Source organism: Epinephelus lanceolatus, chromosome 8 (assembly GCF_041903045.1).
Source record: "Epinephelus lanceolatus isolate andai-2023 chromosome 8, ASM4190304v1, whole genome shotgun sequence".
In the NCBI taxonomy this organism is placed as follows: domain Eukaryota; kingdom Metazoa; phylum Chordata; class Actinopteri; order Perciformes; family Serranidae; genus Epinephelus; species Epinephelus lanceolatus.
In genome coordinates this window covers 40,903,809-40,931,242 of record NC_135741.1, presented here as the reverse complement: position 1 = coordinate 40,931,242, position 27,434 = coordinate 40,903,809, and the positions used below count along the sequence as shown (strand labels likewise).

The window sequence follows — 27,434 nt, the reverse complement described above, 5'->3', positions numbered from 1 at the left end:
AAAGTTTTGCATCATCATTGATGTGGCAGCTTTGAGTAACAGGCCATCTGCAAGGCATCACCACAGTCTATGAGTCACATCCACCCCTCACTCCTCCAGAGCTCCACCTCTTGTAAAAAAAAATGTGATGACTTCTGGCTCCAACAATTCAAGATGGTGACAGCCAAAATGCTGAACTTGAGGCTTGAAAACAGGAATCCACAAAGCAAAGGGTAATGTCAGGATAGCTACCTCCATTATTTTTTTGCAGTCTAGTTGTCATAGTAACATGTGTGTTCAGATAAAGGACATTGAATCATACAGTCTAACTCTGTTTTCCATATTTTTCCATATTTTACAATTCTGAATAACACAGACCCTGTCCCAGTGACTAATTTTCATACACACATACAAACATGAGTTTCAGTCAGTTCCTCCCTCCTCTACACCTCAACATTTAAAAGCAATGGACAAAATAAATAACCACCTCTAGTATGTGTGTGTCCTAAACTGTCAGTCAGATACATAATGCATTTATTTCATGGGGATACACGAGGCCAGATGCATATAACTGTATGTAGATTCACAACTACAATTGTGTGTATGCACACAGGAACAAGTGTGTATAGGCATTCTTTTAGTCAGATTTATGAAGCCATGCATATAAATCTCAGAAGCGTGGATGTGGAATTGAGAATCATTAGAGAAGTTGCTCATTGAATAAGTTTTATTTGGTGGTTTCAGTTCTTGAATCACAAAAACTACTGAATGTAGAAGAGTAACAGAGTCTATCAACTCTGTAAGTTCAGAACAAAGGGCCCTGGCAGAGGTTAAAAAAACAAACAAAAGATTACGAGCAAGCAAAAAAGCGTATCAGTTATCTACAGCAGATGAAAACGTAGCCTCTATTTTGGGCCACACAGCTTTGCTTGGAATTGCTGATGACCAGGAGGGAGACACAGATGGAATATAGTATGTTGTCTGTTTTATGAAATAGATTTGAGTTTATTAAATAATATCTTTCATAGATTTGAGTGATGACCACAGTGCGTCCCCAGGGACACAGGAGAGAGTGCACTTCTAATGTATACATCACATATGTCATTAGCTGTTTGAGCTGGCTCATGTGGGGCCCTCAGGTTACTGATGGTCATCGGTGCTCAGGAGGAAACACCATTCATTTGTGCCATGTTGCAACACAGCACATGCCCGGATAATCTTGCACAGCTTTTCTGGTTGATATCACAATATACATGAAGGTGCATCCAGCCACAACAGATTTGAAACTGCATGCTACCAAACCGCAATACTATGCATTTATTTCAAAGTGTTCATAGCAATATCTTACCAAGGAGCCATCTATCAGGACCTACTTAAGTTTTCTCCCTACTCTGATTTGTGACAGTATAAACGAGTCATGGGTTGAGCCGAATCATTTGTCAATACCATTTGCACATCTAAAATGATTTGGATATTGAAAAAATGAAAGTGCTTTCTGCTTTCAAATACATCACCCTGCTGAGGTTCCCTTATTGTAACGTGTGCAATCAATTGCTCTGAATACATTTGGAAAACTAGGCATTGCTGTGATTTGCTGCCATTGGCCTGCTCGCCTGCAGTGTATAGGAATCTGATGTGCAACGTTGCACCTCTGCCTGAGACTAATAATGCCATCCCACACTGTTACGTCCCTATGGGGATAAGGGAAGAATATAAGAGTGTAATCAGGTGTAGATTGTCATTTATTGTCAAAGGTGCACAAAAAATAAGTGACGAAATATAAGACAAGAGCACAATCACAGATAAATCAACTGAGGTTGACACATAAAGAAAATGGCAGCGAATGGCGCTGAACCACTTAAAGAATAAAACAATCTCCACTAACTAAATTTTATTTCTCTTTAGCTGGCAAACAAAACAAAAAACAAAGAAAATACAAGCAAAAAAAGTACCTGCCTGTATCAGGAAGCAATGAAAACTGTTCATATAAGAACACACAAAAAATGCAAACAAACAAAAACAAACTAATCCCTGCCTAGTCCCAAAATCACAGAACTGGTCTCTTTGTTAATAGCCTGTTATATTGCAAAATCCAAACACAAGTACAGAGCATCCCAGTTACCAATATCTCTTAAGAGGCACAGTGGTGAAATGTTCAGTTTGGTTGTGAACGTTTAATGTTGTTTCAATCTCAGTGATTAGAGAAGACAGCCGCTGGTTAGGTGGACTGGACTGGTGATGTCAGAGCGAGGGGAAAAGGTCATGGCCCGAATAGAGCAAGTCTGGAAAGGCCAAACCCCTCTGAACAGGAAAATCTCCAGCAGTAGGGACCAATCCCAGGGAGGCAGGCTCCAGATTCTGTTAGCATGTGAGAAGGACAGTGCATCCCTGGCTAGCAACAGAGGCCATAACACACATGATGGGCATGACATGGCTTAATGTTGTCTGAGATATTCCAGACCTGCCTGCCAGATACCCATGAAATGTGTCTGTTGCAAGGAACCCATGAGTTTTAGAAACCTGAAGACTGATACTGTAGAAACTGCATGGTTTCTCTGGGTCCGGCTGGACCATTGGATCCCTTAGATGCCTGAAGCATGAGCCAGAAAATCAGAACAATCTCTAAATACTTGTTCTCATCTTGAAGATCCCCTTATGCCTTGCATTAAAATAGACTTTGGATGATCAGATTGCTGTCCAATAGTGGCTGACCACATGAAAATTCAGGTGTAAACGCACCCAAAACACATTAAGGGTGGATTGTTAACACATTGAACACAAGTGTAAATGCCATCGTGTTTTCAATCCACACACAACAACTAGATGGCCGTAAATACAAACAGAAAATGCGTGTGACAGTGATGTACCTGCCATTAGCCAGTTAGGGAGCTAAGCTACTAGCAATACAATGTTTTCCATTGGCCACTGTAGTTCTCCCACACACTTTGAAGTTTTCAGTAGTCTCAATCTCCAACCTCACAACTAGATGCCACTAAATTCAACACACTACACTAAACCTTTAAGACACTTGTGGAAGGAGTCAGAACAAGATAAGTGTCTGCTTTCTGTTTGGTCCGACGAAAGTATACAAGCAAAATGTGGCATCTCATATTGCAACTGAGCCACTTACAAAGAAATGACTAAGCAAATGGTGGGAACGGCTACAACCATTCAGTTGTTTGAACTGAACAGAGCGATTGGATCTCAATGTGGACACCGGAAACACATATTAATACCAAGTGTAAATGTAATCAGGTTAAATCATATCTAGGTACAAGCTGGATACAAGCCAAATTTAAGTGCAAGGTATAAAGGGGGTCACAGTCGGAAAGATCCTCCTACACCAGAGCAGCCATCCTTTTGTACCAATATTATGCACAGCTGCAGCTATTTATAGCACCCACAGGGTTAGTTACTAATCATCTATAGAGAATGGACAGGTACATCACATCAAGTAGGACAGGGTTGCCACCATGTGAGGTACTCATCCTGTTATCTCTTGTACCAAACTATGTGCACTCAGTCCAAAAATGAGAAAGTTTACAATGTCTGTGTATGTGAGTGGAGGTAGTGCAATAGGGGCTGCAGTGTTGGGCTGCTAAGTCATATGGTTCTATGTTGTTTATCCTGATGAGTTTGTCCCAAGTGGCAACCTCTGGAACTGAAAAATAAGCCAACACGAAAGTGCCAAAAAGTTCCTGCAGTTCCTCTAACGGTCTCTTGAGGCTGGCTCCAAAAAGCGAGATAATCCCAACAGACCGCCATGTTAAAATGCCCAACTTTACAGCAGAAATAAACATGGCCTGGTACAAAAAACAGTTTTAGTCTCTAAAGCCAATTTCAAAACTCATGACAACTGCATCATAGGGGAATTTTCTTATGACTCACCCCTTTACATTTTATTGAGGCTTAAGGTTACGGGATGGCCAAAATACCGAACTTTTTTACAGTCTATGGTTTGTCCAAATACCTGCTTGACCACTGTAGCAGGTACAGGTAACAGTGCAATCCTCACAAGACGGCACCCCTGTCCAAAACATTTAATATGGCCTGACGTCAACTTCACTTTCTCTGTAAACTATCAACAGTGATGTTTCAAACTTCATTAAAGGTCTGAAAACAGCAATTATTTAACAGTGATATCCAAGCAGTTCACAGAGAATAAAAAAAAAAAAAAATATTATAAAGATAAAATGAAAAAACAAATGTCAAACAATATAAAGGTCTGAAAATGTAGAAAAATGCAGTACACTAATTAAACTATTTACAGTGCAGTTTGAAAACGGCAAATTGTCCATCAGAGGTAGAGCAGGTCGTCCACCAATTGGAAGATCAGCGGTTCTATCCCCAGCTCCTCCAGTCTGCATGTCGAAGTATCATTGAGCAAAACACTGAACCCCAAATTGCTCCCGATGATGCTTCCAGCGGTGTGTATTGTGTTAAAGTGTTGTTAGTGGCAGGTGGCACCTTAATGGTAGCCTCGCCCACCAGTGTATGAATGTGGGTGTGAATGGGTGAATGTAACTCGTAGTGTAAAAAGCGCTTTGAGTGGTCGGATGACTAGACAGGCGCTATACAAACGCAGGTCCATTTACCATTTACATCTCAATATAGATGTGTGTGTGTGTGTGTGTGTGTGTGTGTGCATGCGTGTGAGAATAGCAAAAAATATGATAAGCATTCAAACTCTGTGAAACTGGCTATTTTGTTGTATGTTACATTCTATGCCTCATTTTTCATTTCCACTTCACTATATCACTCTTTGAAGGAGGTATGCACATTCTCACTGCAAATTCTTCCTTCATAAATACCAGCTTATGCATGGGAATAGCGGTAAGCATGGTTTGGTGCATACACGTTGTTCATACATCTGGCCCCTGGAGTTGCCTGCTTTTACTGTAGCTGATATGAACTTTTATCATTGCAAATTTCCTCATGTTGAAGAGATGTGAGAAGTTATCACAAAGCTTATCATCAAACATGTTCATATTGACAGATGCTTCAAACCAGTTCATTAAGGACTGGGTTGTTGTTTCATCAATGACACTGTTTACCAAGGCACAAAGTCATACATTCGGTCTGCATTTAAGGTTCAGTAGATCAAATAAAGACAAATTCTTCATCTAGCAGGAAGGAAAGTGTCACTCCTAAGCTGGGTGTGCAGGTGTACTCAGCTTTGTTGTGATCCTGATTTTTTTAATGATCACCCAATCCTTCTGTCCAGCTGTGATTTTTATCCTCAGACAGGAAGAGGCAGAGCTATACCTTTTGTCCACCTCTTGCATCTCAAACCTCCCATTCTCTAATGTCCCCACTGACTGGAACTCTTTACAACACAACTCCTGTTTCTCCGTGGTAATCACGTCATGACCTATCTCTACCTGAGCTGACTCTAGGAGGTCTTTGTCACCTGACCCCGTTTCTACAAGTATCCCTGTCACTACTGTAGGGTCTCTGAATACCACAGTCAGGTGATTTCCACTTTCCGGGGAGCGTCCCCAGAAATATCCCTCTCCAGCATCCCACGCCAGTTTGGGGACATGTTCCTTGTACGTGGACATATTAGAATAAACCACAGCTGAGGGATTGCTATAGAAGTCCTCCTCAAAATCCTTGTCCTTTAGCTTGTTGTATGTCCCTTTGAACGAGGAGAAAGTCCCCATGTGTTGGAATAGCGAGGGTTTGAAGATGATTGGCTCTTTCTGAGTAAGCAACACTCTGAAGTGAGACATCAACCAGTCGCAGGGCATTTCCTGGTAGAAGAGGAAGAGAAAGCGAGCCAGAAGAGGAAGATTTTCTGATTTGTAGAGTTTCCCAATGTAGCCGAGGGCTGAGAACTCCAGCATTGTCCAGGTGGTCTTCTTCGCCTCTTGCTCCTTAACATGCCTTTTGATAGTGGACAGGAAATTTTTTGCACAGAAGACGTCATCTTCCAGCTGGAGGTAGTATCGGCCAAGACCGGCACTGTAGTGAACCAGGAAGGAGTAATCCAGGTTCTGCTTGGAGCGGAATGATACCCTGTCTGGAGCATCATTGTAGTTCCTCTTTAGACCTGCAGGAGAGCCAAAGAGAGTTGTATCAGTATCACAGCATCAACAAAAAATACTAGACATGGATGTGAATGCAGGAGTGGAATTTAGATTTCAAAGGCTGGGGAGACACAGTTAGTACAGGCACATATATATACAGCCTGTGTCTAGACATGGTTAGGGGGTATGGTGAGGATGGGGTCATCTGGAACCATGACAATAGACAATGGTTTAAATGTTGCTGCAAAGAATCTACATATTTTAAAACGTGTGTGCTTCCCCTTAGTGGCCCAGATAATCTATGCAATCACCACAATTTCAAGGTGGACACCTGAAATTAGTGTCACTAATTCAGTATCTGAATAAATGTCTCCCCTTCTGTTTCTGTATTACAGTGATGAACAATGGCCAGAAAAGTGTTTTATGCAGAAGAGTATGATGTAACAGAGAGGCTGACCTTTGGTATATAAAATGTCATCACTTCATCATTATATCCTATTAGACATTTCTGTGAAATGTTGTCATAATCAGCATATGAATTGTTGAGTTACAGCTAAAACATGTTTTATGAGGTCACAGTGACCTTTGACCAAAATCCAGTCGGTTTATCATTGAGTCCAAGTAAACATTTGTGCAAAATTTGACAAATTCCCTCAAGATGTTCCTGAGATGTGCTCACAAAAATGAAAGGAACCACGTCACAGTGACCTTGAACTTTGACTTTTGACCACAAAAATGTAATCAGTTCATCCTTGAGTACGAGTAGATGTTTGTGCCAAATTTGAAAAATTTCTGTTGAGGCGTTCTTGAGATATCACATTTTTGAGAATGGGACAGACATATGGACAGATGGCCAACCTAAAAATATAAAGCCTCTGGCCATCATGCACAGAGACATTTTCAAAATATAAATTCATATTATGTCCTTATTTGGCAGCTTGAATGGGTTTGGGGGGAGGGGAGCTGGGAGGATTAGGAGCTTGATTAGGCACTGTTTCCTTGTGGTCTTTGGGCATATAATATTAGCTTTCAGAAGCTATATATATATATATATATATATATATATATATATATATATTATATATGTATATATACAGTAGATTCTCACTGAAGGCATCAAAACTATGAATGAACACATGTGGAGTTATGTACTTAACAAAAAAAGGTGAAATAACTGAAAACATGTTTTATATTCTAGTTTCTTCAAAATAGCCACCCTTTGCTCTGATTACTGCTTTGCACACTCTTGGCATTCTCTCCATGAGCTTCAAGAGGTAGTCACCTGAAATGGTTTCCACTTCACAGGTGTGCCTTATCAGGGTTAATTAGTGGAATTTCTTGCTTTATCAATGGGGTTGGGACCATCAGTTGTGTTGTGCAGAAGTCAGGTTAATACACAGCCGACAGCCCTATTGGACAACTGTTAAAATTCATATTATGGCAAGAACCAATCAGCTAACTAAAGAAAAACCAGTGGCCATCATTACTTTAAGAAATGAAGGTCAGTCAGTCCGGAAAATTGCAAAAACTTTAAATGTGTCCCCAAGTGGAGTCGCAAAAACCACCATGTGCTACAACGAAACTGGCACACATGAGGACCGACCCAGGAAAGGAAGACCAAGAGTCACCTCTGCTTCTGAGGATAAGTTCATCCGAGTCACCAGCCTCAGAAATGGCAAGTTAACAGCAGCTCAGATCAGAGACCAGATGAATGCCACACAGAGTTCTAGCAGCAGACCCATCTCTAGAACAACTGTTAAGAGGAGACTGCACGAATCAGGGCTTCATGGTCAAATAGCTGCTAGGAAACCACTGCTAAGGAGAGGCAACAAGCAGAAGAGATTTGTTTGGGCCAAGAAACACAAGGAATGGACATTAGACCAGTGGAAATCTGTGCTTTGGTCTGATGAGCCTCCAGGCTGTGTAAGGGCTATTTGACCAAGAAGGAGAGTGATGGAGTGCTGCGGCAGATGACCTGGCCTCCACAGTCACCGGACCTGAACCCAATCGAGATGGTTTGGGGTGAGCTGGACCGCAGAGTGAAGGCAAAGGGGCCAACAAGTGCTAAACACCTCTGGGAACTCCTTCAAGACTGTTGGAAAACCATTTCAGGTGACTACCTCTTGAAGCTCATGGAGAGAATGCCAAGAGTGTGCAAAGCAGTAATCAGAGCAAAGGGTGGCTATTTTGAAGAAACTAGAATATAAAACATGTTTTCAGTTATTTCACCTTTTTTTGTTAAGTACATAACTCCACATGTGTTCATTCATAGTTTTGATGCCTTCAGTGAGAATCTACAATATAAATAGTCATGAAAATAAAGAAAACGCATTGAATGAGAAGGTGTGTCCAAACTTTTGGCCTGTACTGTATAATATTAGCTTTCAGACTGTATAAAGTGGAGGGGTTCAATACTGTCTTCTGTAAAAGTGCAGGGGAGGCATGATGTCCCCTGCACCCCCTCCCATTGAAATTACACCCATATGTGAATGAACATGCACTACACCTGTAACAGAAGGGTACACATCCTGAGGAACATGGAGGACCAGTAGCTGGCCTTGTTCCAGCTCAGAGGGAAATGCAGTTTTGATCTCCTTCACTGTACTGACTCTCCAGCTGACATCGAAGTCGGCCAGCAGCACCACCACCACCATGGAGGAGTGCTCTTCAGGAGATGACTGGGAGAAGAGGGACTGTAAGGTGGAGATTAGATAGCTGCCCTTCTTCCTCTTCACCGATGATAATCCAACAGATAAATACCCTGAAACATGTCAGGACAGAAAAGTGAAATGTGTGAGGTTGTTATATCATTCAGTAACATCAGACTGTTGGGTGAGCATTCCTGCGGAGGCCCAGTACTCATGTTACAGTAAAACAAGTTTGGCCTATCCTTAGGCCATGCAGGGGGTATCAGGAAGTCATAACTCAACTGGGCCCTCTGTTAGGTGACACCATTCTCTAACCATTGTGTAATGTACCTTTAAACTGTCCTTGACTCCTACTCCCACCCAAGCACTTAATCTACATTGTATTTGCTTAGTGGGTGTTCAAACCCAAATCAGCCATGCTAAAACAACAGCGCTTTGCCAGATGATGTCATGTCTCTGCAGAACTTGAGATGACACTCTGAGTGCGGCCCAGTGCGGAAAAGTACCTACGTACTCAAGTGCTATATTTAAGAATGGTAAAACTTCAGTTAAAAGCCTAGTCCCTTTATCTAGCCCGGTGTGGCTACACATGTTGACAAATACACGCCTGTCTCAATTAGACACCTGGTCTGGATGCCAAGCAGTTCTTTTTTTTTTCTTTTTTTTTTTTAATAGAAGTTCCTCTGATGTATAAAACCAGGTTTTTGGCTACCTCAAATTATGTGAAAAAAAGAATCAAGAGGGATTTTCATAAAAATCAATCCAAGTTGTGAGTATTGTTTTAACCGGATAAAGTTGTGTTGTGTCGGTATGCCGGGTGCCTCTCTCTGATGTGCTGCCTCTTGGTGCTAGATCAAATAAATGATTCATGATTGATATATTGCCTGAAGCCTAATTCTTAAACAAGTAATATTCATATTGGTTTAAATAAACAATTTGATTAGATTTTACCATCTTTGCTGAGCAACAGTTTTCTGTGAAAGGAATAAAGGCCTGTCCCATATAGAAGACACCTGTCCCAAATATAGGCCTGTTGACTTTCTGTCATGGCGGTGTAGGTGAGAGACATGAGGTAGTGGGCTTGCCTGTCACATTAAAGGGCCAGTGTGTAATATTTGGCATGGTTTATTGTCAATCTGAATCTGAATCTGAATATTCTACCCATTAATATGTTTATACAAGTGTATAATCGCTATAAAATAAAATTCGTTTGGTTTTCGTAGCCTTATAATTATGCTTTTATACATATATATATAGCAAGGGCCTTGCTTTAGAGAGGTCACCATCTTGCACCGCCATGTATGTACGGCAGACCGAGCGGACAATCCAGCCAGCCAGAGAACACGTTTTGCGTGTATAAATCAACCAACAAAGACAGCAGAAGGAAGGAAGAAGGAGGAGGAAACAGCAGAGAGTGTTAGTAGTTCGTCGATAGAGAGTAGTGAAAAGTTTTTTTAGTTATAAAGTTTGCGAATGGACCACACTTACCACGCAACAGGAGAGAATGAACCCGAACCGTCATCTGCGAGGAAAAGAAGACGCAACTACACTCCTTGTGATGCACTCTCTGCAGCGCTTTTCCTCCTGATGATATATCTCCCCAGCGATGGTAGCAGTAGCACCGAATCCCATTCTGTGCATTCAGCCTCTCGTTTCGCCCAGTCAGCATCAAACACATGAAGTTCCTCATCTGTATGCTCCGGCTCAAACAGGTATGGCTCTGGATCTGTGTCCGCTACAAGAAACTCTTCAAAATCGCGTTCAAAGTCGTCCATTGCAGCTACTATAGTCCGGAGATATTGTTAGGCTAAATAAACAGCTGAGCTCTGTTTACCGGCTTCACTGTCAGTCAGCGTGCGGGCTAGAGATTGAGCAGAGAGGGGAGGGGGGTCCCCACTCGGGATGGTAAACGAGTATGTGTGTAAAGTTATGAAGTGTCTCTGTTACGCCAGAAGAGTCAGAGTTTGGGACGGAGTGGAGTGTTACCAGAGTTTCTGGAGTGCTCAAATAAACGGGCCTTTTTCCCGAACGCTCCTCTGGTCTCCTGCTCATGAGGGATTCATTACAATATCGTAACATGGCTTAGATTTCCAAATAAACATTCACCTCGTCGCTAGATAGACCTACTCCTGAAAAACTTGTGCGCAAGGCTTTTTGTTCCTACGAGGCTGCCGTCATTTACCCGATGGGAGGGGTGAGCGAGTGAGCCCTGCAATCTAGAATTTGGCCACTGATGTCACTGTTTTCAACCCATTTTACACACTGGGCCTTTAATACCTTTTTACATTGATAAACCACTTATGCTGCAGCAAGTCGAAACTCATAGGCCTAAATACAACACTGAAGAGGAAAATGAGAGATCACAAACATTAAAGCAAATTATTATAAAACCACTCTCCACAAGCACAGCTAGCAACAAGCTAACCACAATGGCGGCTGCTAACAACGAGGCCAGACTGGATAAAGAAAACGGCTGCCTGTCCATGGACAAACTGGTGGCAGAGTTGGCTAAACAGCATATCAGTCTCAAGGAGGATATGTCAACTTTGATTCAAAACTCTATTACTTTTACATCTACATCAGTGCAGCCTTGTCTGAAAAATGTGCTGTGTTTAATGAGGTTAAAAGTCTGCTGTAGGGGCGTCGGTAGCTTAGTGGATAGTGCCGGCGCCCCATGTATAGAGGTGATGCCTCGCGGCAGCGGTCGCAAGTTCGACTCCGGCTTGCAACCCTTTGCTGCATGTCGTCCCCCCACTCTCTCTGTCTCCCCATTTCACACTGTCCTGTATATTAAAGGCAAAACGCCCCAAAAAAAATAATCTTTAAAAAAAAAAAAAAAAAAAGTCTGCTGTACCACAAAGGCGTACACTTCAGGCTCCAACGCCCAGCCTGATTCTGGGTTCCACTTGAAGAGGAAGAAAATCTAACTTCCAACACACCCAAATAAGCCAAGGCATTCTACACTGAATGGTTTAAATAATTTGTGAATGACACAGCTCTGTTAAATGGGACTGTTGTCCATGTAGCCTTTTTTTTTTCTTTTTCTTCTTAGTCTTGGGATCAGCTGATTTGGACATTAAAGACTACACTTGCTTCCTACAGGTGCTTGCTTTCCAGCTGCGGACTCTAATTTCAAGGTATTTATGTTGTCTGAGCTTTGTGACTGCATTACTTTCAGTGACCTATAGTAACAGAAGTGACATTAAGTCTTCACTATTATACTAATATATCAGGTGTGTTGATTTTACTGCAATCCTGTTTTATATGAAGCCATATATATATTGATACAGCAAGAACATTTAACCCCCCCCGCCCCCCCCCTATCATTATTATTATTATTATTTTAGCATAGATAAGACCATTTACTGTAATGGCTGCACACAGGCCCCACTGCAATCATTTTTTCTTCAGACCTTTGGTGTGATTTTGACCCTACAAATTACAGAGTTGGGATCATCTTGACCATTCTCTTTTGCATGGGTCTATTTTCATTCTTATAGTTTATATTCTCAGTGATCTATTTCCATAGGACACTATACTGTTGCCACTTTTAGGCTGACCTTGTTCAGTTGCTTGTTCACTTCTATCACATTTTAGGTTAAGGCATTTATAGTATATGCATAACATAAGGTGAAACAGGAACCTCTGTAAGTTGGTTTATTGTGAGATTGCAAATGTGGAAGTTATACTGTCAACATGGGTTCTCACAGCTTGCCTCAGTTTGCTATATATTATTCTATAAGTATTTTTGTTTGTATTATTTTTATTTTGAGAGACGTGAAAGTCTTTACAAGGTGCTGGAGTATATGTCAATCAGACAGTTGTGGTGTGATAGCATGACTGTGTATATATCTCACAGTCAATCTGATAAATTTATAACATTCAACATCAAGGGCTTGAATAGCCCAGTTAAAAGTAAAAGGGTTTACACAAGCCTGAAGAATCTCAATGCAGATATTACGTACTTACAAGAGACACACCCCTCAGATCATGAACTTAAAAGAGAGTGGTTTCAACTGGTGTTTGACCTTCTTTAATACCAAAGCAAGAGGAACCACTATGAGCATTAGATGTGGTCTAACTGTGGGCACTTTCCTGCATTTCATCTAGCAGTGTAGTAAACTACAAGGCTTTTGGCAGGGGATCTGTGATTGCTTATCCACAATCCATGGAGTCACTTTCCCAATTGATCCAGAGGTATACCTTTTGGGCAACCTCTTAAATTCTAATATCAGACATAGCCATTCCATTAAGCTAACAGAAATCCTATTGGCTCTTCCCAAAAAATGTATTGCAATGAGGTGGAAGTCAAATCTCCCATTACCTGTTGGGTTGTGGCTCTCAGAAGTGAAAATTTGCATACCTCTAGAGACAATAACTTACTCACTAAGGAATAGATACACTCTTTATATAAAATATGGCAAACCTTTATTAAATATATGGAAAATCTCCCATCCCATATGGTTGAATGACTTTCTGCATGTTCTCTCTATTTTTGTCACACTAGTACTAAAATAGACCATGTAATTGTGGATAAGACTACCCTATCTCTCTTTTTTCCCCAACATTTTTGTAGTATAGTACTTAGTTTTATTAGTTACATTTTTATTTGCATCGTTAAGTGCCAATTTATTTCATTGTCTGTTAATTTATTTTTGAAGCGTTTGCAATGTAAAATTGGTGTTTGTGTATTGTCAATTTGTGACTGTGTGTTTTGTGTATTTTGAAAAAATAAAATAAAATATAAAAAAATTAGGCCTGTTAAGTTCAGTGATTTGAGCAATTAATAGCCTGGGCTACTAATTGAAGTTTTACGGTATACATTCTCAGTACTTATACTTTTAATTATTTTCATATCCTCTCTGTCCAGTGAAAACCATGTATCTCTAGATGTGTTGATTTTAAATGTTTTTGATAGACTGAAGGATGAAATGTTTGTTTCTTTATGGGCTGAGAAAATTCTCCTACTTCTTAAGCTAAATAAACACTGCAAAAATCCTCTTGGATCAGCTGGAAAATGCAACGTCACTAGGGCTGGGTTATTAAAAAATTATGATACCAGTACGAATACTAGTACCCTTAAAGTTATACCACTAGAGTGCTTCATTTGATATCAATAGTGTTAATGGAGTGGTCTGTAGTATAGCCATACTTTCAAACATCATCTTGGCATGCTACTAGATACAAGTTGGAGCTGGGTTAAAGCTGACTTTTTAGAGAAATGTGGTTCTCACAGGAGTGCAACCCTATGGAAATATCATGATCTTATAGAATACGATGCATTGCTGTAGATTAAACTATCCAACAGGACATATAAGTTATAGAGTTAAAATCAGCACAACCTCTACAGTAGTAAAATGTAACATACATATAAATGCAGCAGTGATATTACTCCCAAAACATCACATATAACAATAAAAAAAACTGACAGGGAACATTTTAATGCACAATAAATACTTTCACTTTTCATATCTTAAGTGCATTTTGCTGATAATACTTATATACTTATACTTCAGAAAAGGGTTAGGGGGTTTGAATGCAAGACCTTATTTTTTTACCTTCAGTAAGTGTTTTTTTACACTGTGGAATAAGTAGTCTTATCTGAACATTCCTTTCAACACTGATGCAGCCTTAGGCTAAACTACACTAGCTGATCCCGTTTCGCTTGACTTGCTTGTTCATCGATCGAGTTACACTAGTTACACAAACAGCCACTCATTATCAACACCTATAATTTCGTGGATGAATCATGACCCTTGACTCGTCTTGCCAAAGGCAGACAAGTCACCTGATTCCAGATTTCCTTGTGTAACCAACACTGTGATACAGTTAAACACCTTGTACCACTGTAAAATTTTACCATGAGTCAGTAAGAGATCGCTTTGGATTCTAAATCTTTCAGTGGTCTCTTCCTGCAACAGCTCAGAAATAACTTTTGCACAAAGTTAATGACCATCACATCATTTCACCTTTATGTAATAAAAAGGGACAGACAAGGTGTGTCACTCACTCTGGTGTGCAGGTGGTGTTCCAGCAAGCAGCTGATAGGACACATTGAGAGGCAGGTAATCTCCCTGATCGACCCAGGAATCCTTCTTAATTGGTCTCTCTGCTTGCCAACTTAACTCGTTTGGTATCTCTTCTTGTGGTTTTGTCAGGCTCTGCAAAACAAATACATTTATTGTGTAATTACAAATTGAATACATAACATGTTTTGTTATAAGGAGTTGTGCAACACTGTTTTCCATGTACTGGAGAGAATAAAACAAAGTGCAACCTTTGATGTGTTGTACTTAAAGCTAAAGAAGGGCAGTGAAGCTTTCTGGTAAAATCCTCTTTCATGTTTGTTTGAATTGGCTGTATACTTTGTTTCCTGCAAGCAGTGGAAATGTAAGTGTTACATCTCATGATATGGCTGATATATGTCTTTCATTGTGTGTGCATGTGTGTGTAAGTGTACTCACAGCAATAAGGAGGCCCGAATGGCTGATGAAGTACAGTCCCCCAACGAGAAGCAGCACTGCCAAAACATTCTTCTTCTTTGAATGGCGTCGCATTGCCTATCATTTACCCACGCACGCACACACACACACACACACACAGTGGATACTCCATTACGTTGGTGTGTAACTCAGTCAGCATGTCAGTAAATAATTTAGCTAATAGTTAATGAATGTTTTAGAAGGCTCAGACACAGCAACAGGTTAGACTGGACTGTATGTTGAAGAGCCTAAACTGACATAACTAACCTGCACTGGCTCTCATTTTGAAAGTTTGCACCATTACACAATGTTATCCCAGCATACTGTTGAGTTTTTGTGCCTCCATGCCGACAATAGCCGTGGCTGTGAACATGTTATCTTACAAATACTTCCCAGGAATTTCAAATCATGTTTGACGTCAAGAAGGTCTTATGGGAATTTTCTCAAATTTGGCACAAGCATCCATGTGGACTCAAGGATAAACTGATTAGAATTTGGTGGTTGAAGGTCAAATGTCAAGGTCACTGTGACGATGTCTGTCACATTCTCATGAACACAGTATCTCAAAAACACCTGTGGGAATTTCTTTAAATTTGGGACAAACATCTACTTTAACTCAATGATTAACTACATAGGATTTGGTGGACAAAGGTCAAGATCACTTTGACCTTGCATCCATATCATTCACGTGACGGCGATACCTAAAGATGCTCTCACAGAATTTCCTCAAATTTGGTTTCTCCCATTCACGTAAACACGATACCTCAGGAACATAGTGTGGGAATTTAAATTTGGAACAAATGTCCAATTGGACTCAAAGATAACTAATTAGAATTTGATGGTCAAAGGTCAAGGTCACTGGGACCTCACAAAACGACTCAGTCAAGTCAAGTCAAGTCAAGTTTATTTATATAGCACATTTCATGCGACAAGCGCAGACTCAATGTGCTTAAAAACAGAAACAAAGGTACACTGTACATGACAAAACATAAACATTATGATAAGAGTGACTAACATTTATAAAAACACACAAGATGTAATCAAAGGTGTTGGTTAAACAAGATAAGAGGATATCTTTCTTATCACGGTTAAAAACGGGAGATAATAACAATAATAATACTAATTCAATAAAACTAACTAAAGGCTTGTGAGAATAGATATGATTTAAGTTTGCTTTTAAAAGAAGACACTGAAGTAGCAAACCGTAGTTCAATTGGCAACGAATTCCAGAGAGTGGGACCATAATGACTGAAGGCACCAAAACCTGAATTGGAATTGATTCTGGGTATTGTGAGGAGACCTTTGTTTGATGATCTAAGGGATCTCTCTGGTACGTACTCAGTGAGCATGTCAGAAATGTAGGAGGGAGCTAACCGATTAAAACATTTATAAACAATAAGAAGAACTTTAAAATCAATTCTTTGTTTTACTGGGAGCCAGTGTAGTGATGATAAAATCGGGGTAATATGGTCAGACCTTTTGATTTTTGTTAGTACCCTAGCAGCTGCATTCTGAATAAGCTGGAGTTTGTTTAATGTTTGTTTTGGCAGTCCAGCAAAGAGGGCATTGCAGTACTCTAGTCTACTAGAAATAAAAGCATGAACCAGCTTCTCAGAATCTGATTGGGATAAAAAACATCTAACTTTAGCAATATTTCTCAGGTGATAAAATGCTGTCTTAGATATATTAGAGAAGTGCTTGTGGAAGTTGAGGTCGGCATCAAGAACCACACCTAAGTTTTTGACATGATCACATGGTTGAATAGATAAGGGAGTAAGCAGGGATTGAATTTCATGCCTCAGGGCCTTAGGACCAACAACAAGAATCTCTGTCTTGTCCCGATTAAGCTGTAAGAAATTTTTGCTCATCCAGGAACTGATATCTGAGATGCACTGGATGAGATTGTTCAGAGGGTCATGTTCGTTGGCAGAAACTGATATATATAGCTGTGTATCATCAGCATATGACTGATATGAGACTTTATATTGCTGAATAATGGACCCAGGAGGAAGCATGTATATATTAAATACAGAGGACCTAAAATCGATCCTTGAGGGACACCATATGGAATGCTTATCTTATCTGAATCAAAATTACCGATGGACACAGAGAAAGATCTTCCAGTGAGGTAAGAAGAAAGCCAGTATAGAGCTGTACCTTTAAGGCCTACACAGCGTTCAAGACATTGAATAAAAATCATGAAGAATTCATGATCCACAGTATCGAACGCTACGCTTAGATCAAGAAGTACCAGAACAGAGACTTTATGATTGTCTGTGTTAATTTTGAGGTCATTCACTACTCTAATCAGAGCAGTTTACTGTGGTTTACTCTGAAACCAGACTGATAAGTGTCAAACAGATTGTTATTTGACAGATGCAGATATAACTGTTGGTAAACAACCTTTTCAAGTATTTTCCCAAGAAATGGAAGATTTGATATTGGTCTGTAGTTGTCAAAAACCAGCGGATCAAGATTATTTTTCTTTAACAGTGGTTTCACAACAGCATGCTTGAGACATGAGGGGAAAGTTCCAGAAAGTAGGGAGACATTAACAATGTCAAGAACATCCTCCACCATACAACTAAAAACATTTTTGAACATTTTAGTTGGCATCATGTCAAGAGCACACATTGAAGAACTGAGCAGCCGCACCATATCATGCAGCTCACAGGATTGAATCAGGGTGAAGTTGGAGAGAGTGTTAGCAATGTTACGCTGAGTCAAAGCGACGTGATCATAAACGCCAGCAGAGGAAGCCACATTTTTATCTCTAATATTAGAAATTTTGGATGTAAAATATGTGGCAAACTCATTACATTTCTCAGTAGAGTGAAGATCAGTAGGAATTTGTCTAGGTGGATTAATCAGCCTATCAATAGTACTAAACAGCACTTGGGAATTATCTGAATTTTCATCAATTATTTGAGAAAAATAATGCTGTCTAGATTTTTTAATTTCATTGTTATATTTACTGAGATGATTCTTAAACCTTAAATAATCTACTTGTAGTTTGGTCTTACGCCACTTGTGTTCAGATTTGTGGCAGGATCTTTTTAATACTTTGACTCTTTCCTCATTCCTCCAGGGTGTTTTCATTTTAGCAGTAATTGATTTAATTCTCACAGGTGCAATATTGTCCATGATTTCTGAGGTATTAAAATTATCAACTAAATTGTCACACAATGACAGAGAAGACAAATTTAAAAAGGACTGGGACCTGCAGCACTTAGCAGAGTCATATCTAGAAATAAATATGTTAGGTGTTTCAGCACAGATGGCCCGTTTTTTAACTAATTTGGATTTTAAACCTGGCAAAATTTGGTCAGAGCAACATTGAAAAAAATACAAAAGTGATCAGAGATCCCAACATCCCGTGCACATCCTGTAGTCACATCAAGACCTCTGGAAACAACTAAGTCAAGAGTGTGACCTTGATTGTGTGTAGGTCCAGAAATGTGTTGTGTGAGCTCAAAAGTTGATAGCAAATCAGTGAACTGCTTTGCAAAAGGATCGCTGGGATTATCAACATGTATATTAAAGTCACCACAAAGGAGGATTGAGTCAAATTCAACAGTAATTTTTGATAGAAACTCACCAAACTCAGAGAGGAAGCCATTTTTGAGTTTAGGAGGACGGTACAGCGTGAGAACAAGGCAGCAACATGCAGATCTGGTTATAAGAGCCAGATATTCAAATGTAGAGTAGGAACCAAATGAGGTAGTTTTGCATGAGAGGATATCTGAAAAAAATAGCAGCAACACCACCACCACCTTTTTTATTAGGCCTGATACAGTGTGAGAATGAAAAATTGGATGGTGATGCTTCAATCAGCTCCTTACTACCACTATCATCAAGCCAGGTCTCAGTGAGGAGAATCCAGTCATGGATGGATTCATGGATCATCAATTTCAAACAAATATCTGATAGGATAAATTGATGCAGTCATGACATTTTATATCCAAAAGGTGAAAGGTCAACTTTACAGTGATATCATAAAATGTTTTTTTGGCAATCATTCAATGTCATATCTCAGGAACAGAGGGGGAGACATTTGGTCAGATACAGCATTGGTGACACTAATCTTGGGCGTCCACTTTGTAGGCGGTAATTTTACTTATATTTAAACTCAGTCTTAGGTAACAGATATAAAAACATAGTCATTTTGTTATTATTACCGATAGACCAACTACACTGCTATTATCAATAAATCCCCTAAAAGTGTATTCACTTTTAGGGCACCCTGACACTGGAAAAAGCTCCCAGCAAAAGACTATAGGCTAACAATAAAAAAAAAACACACACACTTAGATTTGACTAATTGTTGATTATAATGTATGCTGTGTATACATATGTCAACACATTTCCATAGCTATTGTGCACTTTGTGGTTTCTTTCAACTTGTCTAGTTCTTGTCTCGCACTGGGCTTATGGCTCTGTTGCCTGAATTATCTTAAACAAAAGAGAGGTAGGGAGTTTACTATGAATGACAACAGGAGGTACTGTGTAAACATTGCAGAAAAGGAACTGATTGGATCACCCTTAGATTTATAGTTAGCTAGGACAGGCAACCCCCCCCCCCCTGCTCTGTTTTCACACACTGACAGGCAAAGATTTCATAGTCCAGGAATCAGGATAAAATGAGCCCAGGAAAGTTTAATGTCTGGTCTAACTATTCCTCTTCTGGTTCGCAGACAGGCTTACAGTAATATGTAATAGTTTTCTCATTTGCTTGAATACATTTTTCATTCAGGAATTACATTTTCAAAACAGTTCACACACAGGCATAAATGAAAAGTTGCTGGCCAAAATTACAAATTCTGTTTGCAAAATGCTCTAACATTCCAAAAACATTAAAAAAATACAACAAAAGCAAATATTTCCATCAAAAAACACAACTTGTGATTAAATGAATATATTCTTCAAATCAATCATTACACAATGGACAGCAAAATATAAAATAGAGCTATCAGTATGAACTGCTTCAACCATTTTTGCGAAATGCCTTACTTGCAATGCAAAGTAAGTATATCAAAGCATGAACTATATTCTGTTCTCTAAAGATAATTTTACTGGAGATCACAAACCCTACTCTGCACCTGAACTTTACTAGAGTTGTGCAGAGGTGTTTTACACAAGTTCATTAGATATTTTCAATTGTGCAAGTTACTTCTATCAGCTATGAATAGTATTTTTGTTTTGTTTAACTCAGTTAATCCAGTAGAGTTTGGGTTGTTTCTACCTGTTAACTGTTTTGAAAAATGTGTGAAGCCAATGAAGAATGTGTCAACACATCTACAAGAGGAGACCTCTGCTGTGCTGAGAAGGTGACGATATAGATCAAATGGATCTCAGTTTCATAATGCCTGTCTTAGCAATCAAGTAAACTTCCTTTGTATTGTACACAAGCATACTGAACCTCCACTGCTGATGATAACTATAGATCAGGCCTCCTCATCTATAATTAACTGTGTAGCATATCCTCCTCAAGGGTGCTTTAAACTCAACAGTCAAAACACTGGGTACCGCATATTACAGAACAGGTGTGTGTGTGTGTGTGTGTGTGTGTTGAAGGCGTTAGCTAGGCGAGTGTTTTTTAAGCAATACATATCCATAATAAAGCTACCGTTACAACCTAAAAAAACAACTAAACAAAACAAAAGTATTAGTGATAACCAGAGTCTTAATATAAATAATATGAGAGGCCAGTTAGGGGGAAAACATTGAAATATGTGCACACACATTGACACTATGCACACACGCACTAAAAACATGCACAAACTTATTTACAATGTGCACACGTGCACTGAAAATGTTCCTACCCCACCTTCTGAAAAGTACACACACTGAACATTTTCACACTCCACACCCCTTCACAGACTACACAAAGTGTCTGTGTATGTGTGGCTTTCTGACCGTGTGTGACTGTAAAATCATTTCAGTTCGTCAGGAAGTTGTTTCAGTGTAACAGGAAGGTTTTTAAACTTTATTTAGCACAATTAGTAGTTTTAAGTTTTTGGTAGGAATATTAATTTGGTATTTCTCAGAACAATATAAACAGATTCAAAGCAGCAGGGCTATATTAACACTAAATAAAAATAGGTAAATAAAACAATAGTACATATATGGATGGAGCAGCACGGTGGTACAGTGGTTAACAATGTCACTTTACAGCAAGAGGGTTCCTGGGGTAGGGGAGCCCGTCTGTGCAGAGTCGTGTCAGTGTGGGTCAGCTTCCTCCCACAGTCCAAAGAACATGCAGGTTAGGTTAATTGGTGACTCTAAAATTGGCTGTCTCTATGTGTTAGCCCTGTGATAGTATGGCAACCTGTCAAGGGTGTACCCTGCCTCTCGCCCAATATCAGCTGGGATAGGCTCCAGCCCCCCGACGACCCCTATCAGGATAAGCGGTTACGGAACTGTAGCCCACTAACTCTGGTTTCTGCCACAGCATTCACACCAGTGTCTGGCTTGTTGCTGTGCTGCCAACAATGGCATATTATTCAAAATGCCTGCAAGATTTACCACAGGTAAACTTCAACTATGTGCACAAAACTGCAGATGCACTTTAACCTGCACTCACCAGGAAATGGGAGAGAGGTTTAAAGTTGTACATATCAAGTTATGTCAACAATTACAGGGATAAGTAATTACGCCTATGGCCTAAACTGATGTCTGGCTAGATTGAAAGAGGGGTGACGGACAGAATGTCCAGTTTTAATGACCCAATTCTGTATTTTTTCCTCAGTATTCAAGAAAGACCAAGACACAGGTGTAGTACATGAGTGCATGTGACAAGCCTCATACTCTGACTGTAGGATGAAGACTGCATCTTTAAGATATGTTACTGTATGTGTTTGCGTTTGGTTAACAATCTTCCTGGGGATTTGTTTACTTTAAAACATATTAAAGCAAACAGTAAAACTTTAACCTTAACAAAACTGAAAGAGCAGGGAGTCGAGCTTGTCCCCAGAAACTGACTCATTAGGGGCTGGGCAGGCAATCCTGCCAGGACCCTCTTGTTTTCCTGCTCGTTTTTTCTTTTTCTTCTTCCGAGGAAATCCTACTTCTCATGTACGAAAAATCACCAAACTTTGCACGAAGGTCCAGTCCTACGCCAGATTTGCTCAGCTGCAAACACAAGTCAATAGTCCTGATGGTGGCGCTACAGCAAGCGTCTAGTTTCAAGTTCAAAACTTTGAAAATTCACAACAAACAACTTTCACCAAAATGTAGCCCTAATACCGAAGAAACTTTTGCACATTTAAACCTATTGCAAATTATTAAGTCCATCACTGTTTTTTTCAAAAACTGTAAAACTTCTTAAACCTATCTCCTCAATTGACACCAAACTTGCTACAGAGCATCTTCGGACTGTCCTCCACAAATTGTCCTCACAGATTTTTGATTTATCAAAAATTGAGCGTACAGTGCATCAAGATGTTTGACTGTAAACAGCACTGTAGACATATACTTGCAAATTTTCAATGTTCATGTAAAAAAATTACAAAATTTTGGAGTCATGGTAGATGATGTTAGGCAAATATCAGAATTTTATATTCAAAACTGAATTTTTGACAGCATTTTGAATTCTGTCCTCATGTGAACCATTGCTGTCAATAGGAATAGAGCATCTTTACACATCAGTTTTTAACCCCATTTATTACCAAGAACTTCAAATTAACCCTCTTCCCAGCATGAAATGCAGCCTCACAGCCCTCCTTAGCAGAGCCAAAGATGCAGGTTGGATCAGTGAATGTGAGTATGGCTTTCTTAATTGTCAGTATCCCAGAATGGCCGCATTTTACATACTACCAAAAATCCACAAGGAGCCAAGAGACAATCCCCCTGGCAGACCTATAGTGTCAGCCAATGGGACATTGACTGAGCCAGCATCCCAATTCATTGACTATTTTCTAAAACCATTTTCACCATATTGGTGAAATTGGAGACACATATTTACGTAGTAACTCTTGACGTAGAATCCTTGTACACTAATATTGTGCATTCAGAGGGCATACTGTATATGCAAGCAAACACTATTTATCCTGTAGACAGGAAACCATACCCCCTACTGATTTTCTCTTGGGGTCTGCAGGGGTCCTAAACAATAATGTCTTTCTCTTTCAAGATAAAATATATAAACAATGTAAAGGCACCTGTCTGGGAGCATGTTTTGCTCCTGAATATGCTTGCTTGTATTTGGGTCTTTGGGAGGAAGAATTCATTTACATCCCCAAAAAGGATATTTTCCTTGACAAGATTAAATTCTACTATCGATTTACTGATGATATTTACTTACATTTTTTCAGGTAGTGAGATTGAATTACAATCATTTCATTATTACTTAAATTCAACTAATGAAAACATAAGACTAAAGATTAAATACTCCAAAGAGAAAATCAATTACCTAGATCTCACCATTTATAAAGACAATGCCAGTGGCTTACACACCACTTTATTTCGTAAGGAAACAGATTGTAATTCTCTTCTCCATTATCATTCATTTCATCCTTCACACTTAAAAACAATATCACTTATGGACAATTCCAAAGGGCTAGACATATTTGTGACTCCAACTCTGATTTTGAAAAGCAAGCAGAGAGTCTATCTAAACGGTTGAGGGAAAGGTCTTACAAGCCATGTGCTATCAAGGCTTTTTTAGAAAAAGTCAGACATGTAAACTGCAGTGGTCTATTGTGCAAATGCAACAGAACAGACAGGAAGTGCTCCACCACATTTTTTGTTACATGCTACAGCACTCAAACTCAGAAAATCAAACAGATCATACATTCCAATTGGGCTATTCTAAGAAGTGACCCCATTTTGAGAACTGTCTTTCAGGAACTACCAACTATTTCATACAAACGAGCTCCCAATATAGAAGAAAATTTTGTACACAGTTATTTACCAGCAGGCAAAGAGGACATGATGTGGTTAAAGAAACCCTCAGGTACTTTCAGGTGTCTTATCAACACATGCAAGCACTGTCCTAATGTGGTTCAAACAAAGACATTCACTGATTTCAAAACAGGAAGGACCTATAAAATTGATAAAATTGATGTAACAAAACGAATTTCATTAACTGCAACAAAACTTTTGTGGTATATTGCCTAACATGCCCATGCAACTGCTTTTATGTAGGACGCACAAAAAGACACCTTAGGATAGACTTTCAGAAGATAAATACGCAATTAGGACACAGAATGAGGACTACCCCATGGCTAAACACTTCAAGGAGGTACATCAAAGTAATGATTCTCTCTTGAGAATAGAAAGTTTATAATCAATACAGATGTCCATTAGAGGTGGAGTTCGGTTACGTAGACTCCTCCAGAGAGAAACTTTTTGGATTTTCAAACTTGATGCAATGATATATCCTGGTTTAAATGAGGAAACTGATTGTACACCCTTCCTTTAATTGAAAAATATCATTTTATGACAAGTGAATTGTTTCTTGTTGTTGTTGTTAATATTTGTTTTGATAGTAATCTTCATTATTCAGATATTTTTTACCATTATTTTTTTAATTGTTTTTATTTATTTATTTACTCTTATTTACTTATTCAAAAAATTATCTTATTGTAATTTTTTTTCTCTTATTATGTATATATTTTGTATGTGTGTGCATGTGTGTATCTTCTATCAAATGTGTGTGCTTGACTCATGTTCACCCTCTTGCACCCTGACGAAGACCAGAGAGTCAAAACCAGTCGGTGTTTTAAAAGTAAGCAGCCAAGTATTTGAAATAAAGGCTTTTTAATTGAATTCAAGCGCATCTGTTCCTGCTCGACGCATGAATGCCTGAAGTTCATCTTTTCGTAGTCGTAGAAAAAAACTAAACTAAACAAAAAAACAAACAAACAAACAAAAAAACATGAGAAGCTGCACCTTGTCAAAATAAATCAAAACCTGTACGACTGGACCATGTGGTAATTTAATTTGAAAGGACAGACAAAGGCAGAGGCCACGCTCAGCAGTCAGACAGAAGTCATGCTAATTTACAGGGCTGGTACCTGCAGTTATTACACAGGCTAGTTAATAACGGAAATCCAAAGCATGGGATCATTTTGAGAAGGTGAAGGGACAAACCCAAGGTGATATGTAAACTCATCTTCATTGGTTGACTCCAAACATGACGTATCATCTAAAACATGTAAGTAGCTACATGCCCATTAGCCACTTAGCACAATCATTACTACTTTGCCGACAGTGTCATTAACAGGCTGCTTGCTCAGTGTGTGACGTGCATTTGTAGATAAAATATAGGCCTATATTAATGAAGGTTCATTAGTACCATTTTGTATTTCTCTGTAATATAGCACAGTGTTAACAATGTTACTGATACTATTCTTTCTCAGACCTTGAACTCAAACCATTGTGTTGCACCGCCCAAAATAACTTAATCAATAGGCCTATTGTAAACATGCTGGACAAGCTGACTATTTGTTTTTTATAGGTTTAAATCAATTTATCAGTTCAGTCATTAATTCGTTAAATTATTAATGTGACTCAACATTTTATTAAACTATCTATTAAAAATTATTTTTTCTGCCATGCTTTCCTTGTTCTTTTGCAGCCTGTTTCCTTGGTGCCACATTGTCTACAATGGACCTGTGAGTGTGCTTAACAGTGATATCTAATTCTGGACTATTGTGGCTGACATGGACTCACTGCATCATCTTGGGGTTTTTTTTTAAGTGGAAAAAAAATTACTAAAAATGTTTGCAATGTGACAGGGTGGCACACACTAGCATAAGTCATAAATTTATGGCACATAGTAGATTGGGAAAATATTTTGATTATAAATCAAACTGTCAATGAAATACAACATCCTTCAGCCATTTGTTGTTATAGCCTTTTTATTTTAGCTGCAGCACTCTCAAAATGAGAAAATGAACATGCTGAGACCAGTGATTTGTTTTTCACTCTTTGCTCTGCCTATCCTGTTATTTCAAACTAATAAAAATCATAAGCTCATGTGAAACACGTGTGCAGTTATGATGCAATAATACATTTGGTGACTGGCTGCTAATATTTTAAGTAGCCCACAATGTGAAACCTCATTCGTCCCACTTTACCTGATGGCCCATTTTACATGACTTCAGCGCATGTAGCCTATACGTTTTCAGTGGCTGTGTGCACCTATTTCAATGTTATCTATCAGCCTCCCATAAAATAAGCTATTAAAGTCGGAATTATCGTTATGTAATGATACTAAATTTAGAGGTTATAAAAATGAGGCGCGGTTTTGACCGTTGATCTACCTACGTCGTTTCAACTGCTAACCGAGTAACGTTCGTTATTAGTTAACTAAGGTAGCACAGTCTTATTACGTTAACGGTTAACGTTTCACCAGAAAGTTTAAAAGGAAAGATAGTTTAAAAGAGACTAATACATGGAGTCAACACCTACACTTTTCCCTCAGAAGTAACAGAATAACTTCAGTTTGCTTAACATACTACAGTCAGGGCACTACATATAGTAAAGTATGTGTTGTGAGTCAGACAAGGTTAGGCGACTGTTAAAATAGATACTAATGTCCAGCACGTCCACTCACCTCCTTCTGCCTGTTGGCTTCAGCACGGTGTCTTGCAGTTACTGTCCGGGTTATGATGTTGTACTTAAAAGGAACGGAAAATCAGACGCGGTGTCAACGGAGAGGAAAACACCCGATGACAATACAAGCGCACGTGTGACAGCCTCGCCAGTCGCCACCACATCCTCTCAGTTTTACTCCAGTCGGTTCATCCACAACGCTGCGCGCTGAAGGGACGTGAGTAGGCGCGCCAGGTGGCCGTGGCTTGATACGAAGCAAGTGTCGTCATTGTTGAATGTAATCCAACAGCCTGCTAACTAACGTTACACTTGGTACCAACTGAGTTATTGTAATTTGTGAGGGAACTCATTACCCCTGAATATCAAACCCACACACTTAATAAAATAGACACAAACAATGCAAGCGGAATCCAATTTGTTTTATTTTGGGTCAGTTCATGCGTTTGCTTACCTTCACCCAGCTATTATCATGATGACAGCCTCTAATGTAGCCTACAATAAAATCAGTAAAATATAATCTACAATCAAGAGTAAGGCAAGACACATGGGAGGCTCTAACAGGAGCTCACTGGTGTACACACAAAATACAATCCATAGCAGCTTCCTTTCAGTTGAGGCTCTTATGCATTTGCATACAGTGCACGTTTTTTTCAGTGAGAATTAATTTCTGTCAGTCTCAGGGGAGAAAGAGAAGAAAAAGGAGAAGTTGATTTGGTACAGTGAGACTAGTCCTGTTC

The 27,434-nt window shown here is 39.3% G+C and overlaps 1 protein-coding gene across 2 annotated transcripts; it reads right to left on the bottom strand.

Annotated features, from left to right (window-relative positions):
* Positions 1-1,703: 1,703 nt before the first annotated feature.
* LOC117258290 (alpha-1,3-mannosyl-glycoprotein 4-beta-N-acetylglucosaminyltransferase C) lies at positions 1,704-26,920 on the bottom strand. 2 transcript variants are annotated; one of them, XM_033629046.2, is made up of 6 exons: positions 26,699-26,920; positions 15,121-15,216; positions 14,934-15,029; positions 14,667-14,817; positions 8,515-8,769; positions 1,704-6,031 (listed from the first exon to the last, which is right to left on the bottom strand). In XM_033629046.2, exons 2-6 carry the CDS (start codon positions 15,211-15,213, stop codon positions 5,127-5,129), a joined length of 1,500 nt encoding a protein of 499 aa, XP_033484937.2. In that variant the 5' UTR covers positions 15,214-15,216; positions 26,699-26,920; the 3' UTR covers positions 1,704-5,126. The 2 variants fall into 2 exon arrangements, with proteins under 2 accessions (XP_033484937.2, XP_033484938.2); XM_033629047.2 differs by lacking the exon at positions 14,934-15,029.
* Between the last annotated feature and the right edge of the window lie 514 nt (positions 26,921-27,434).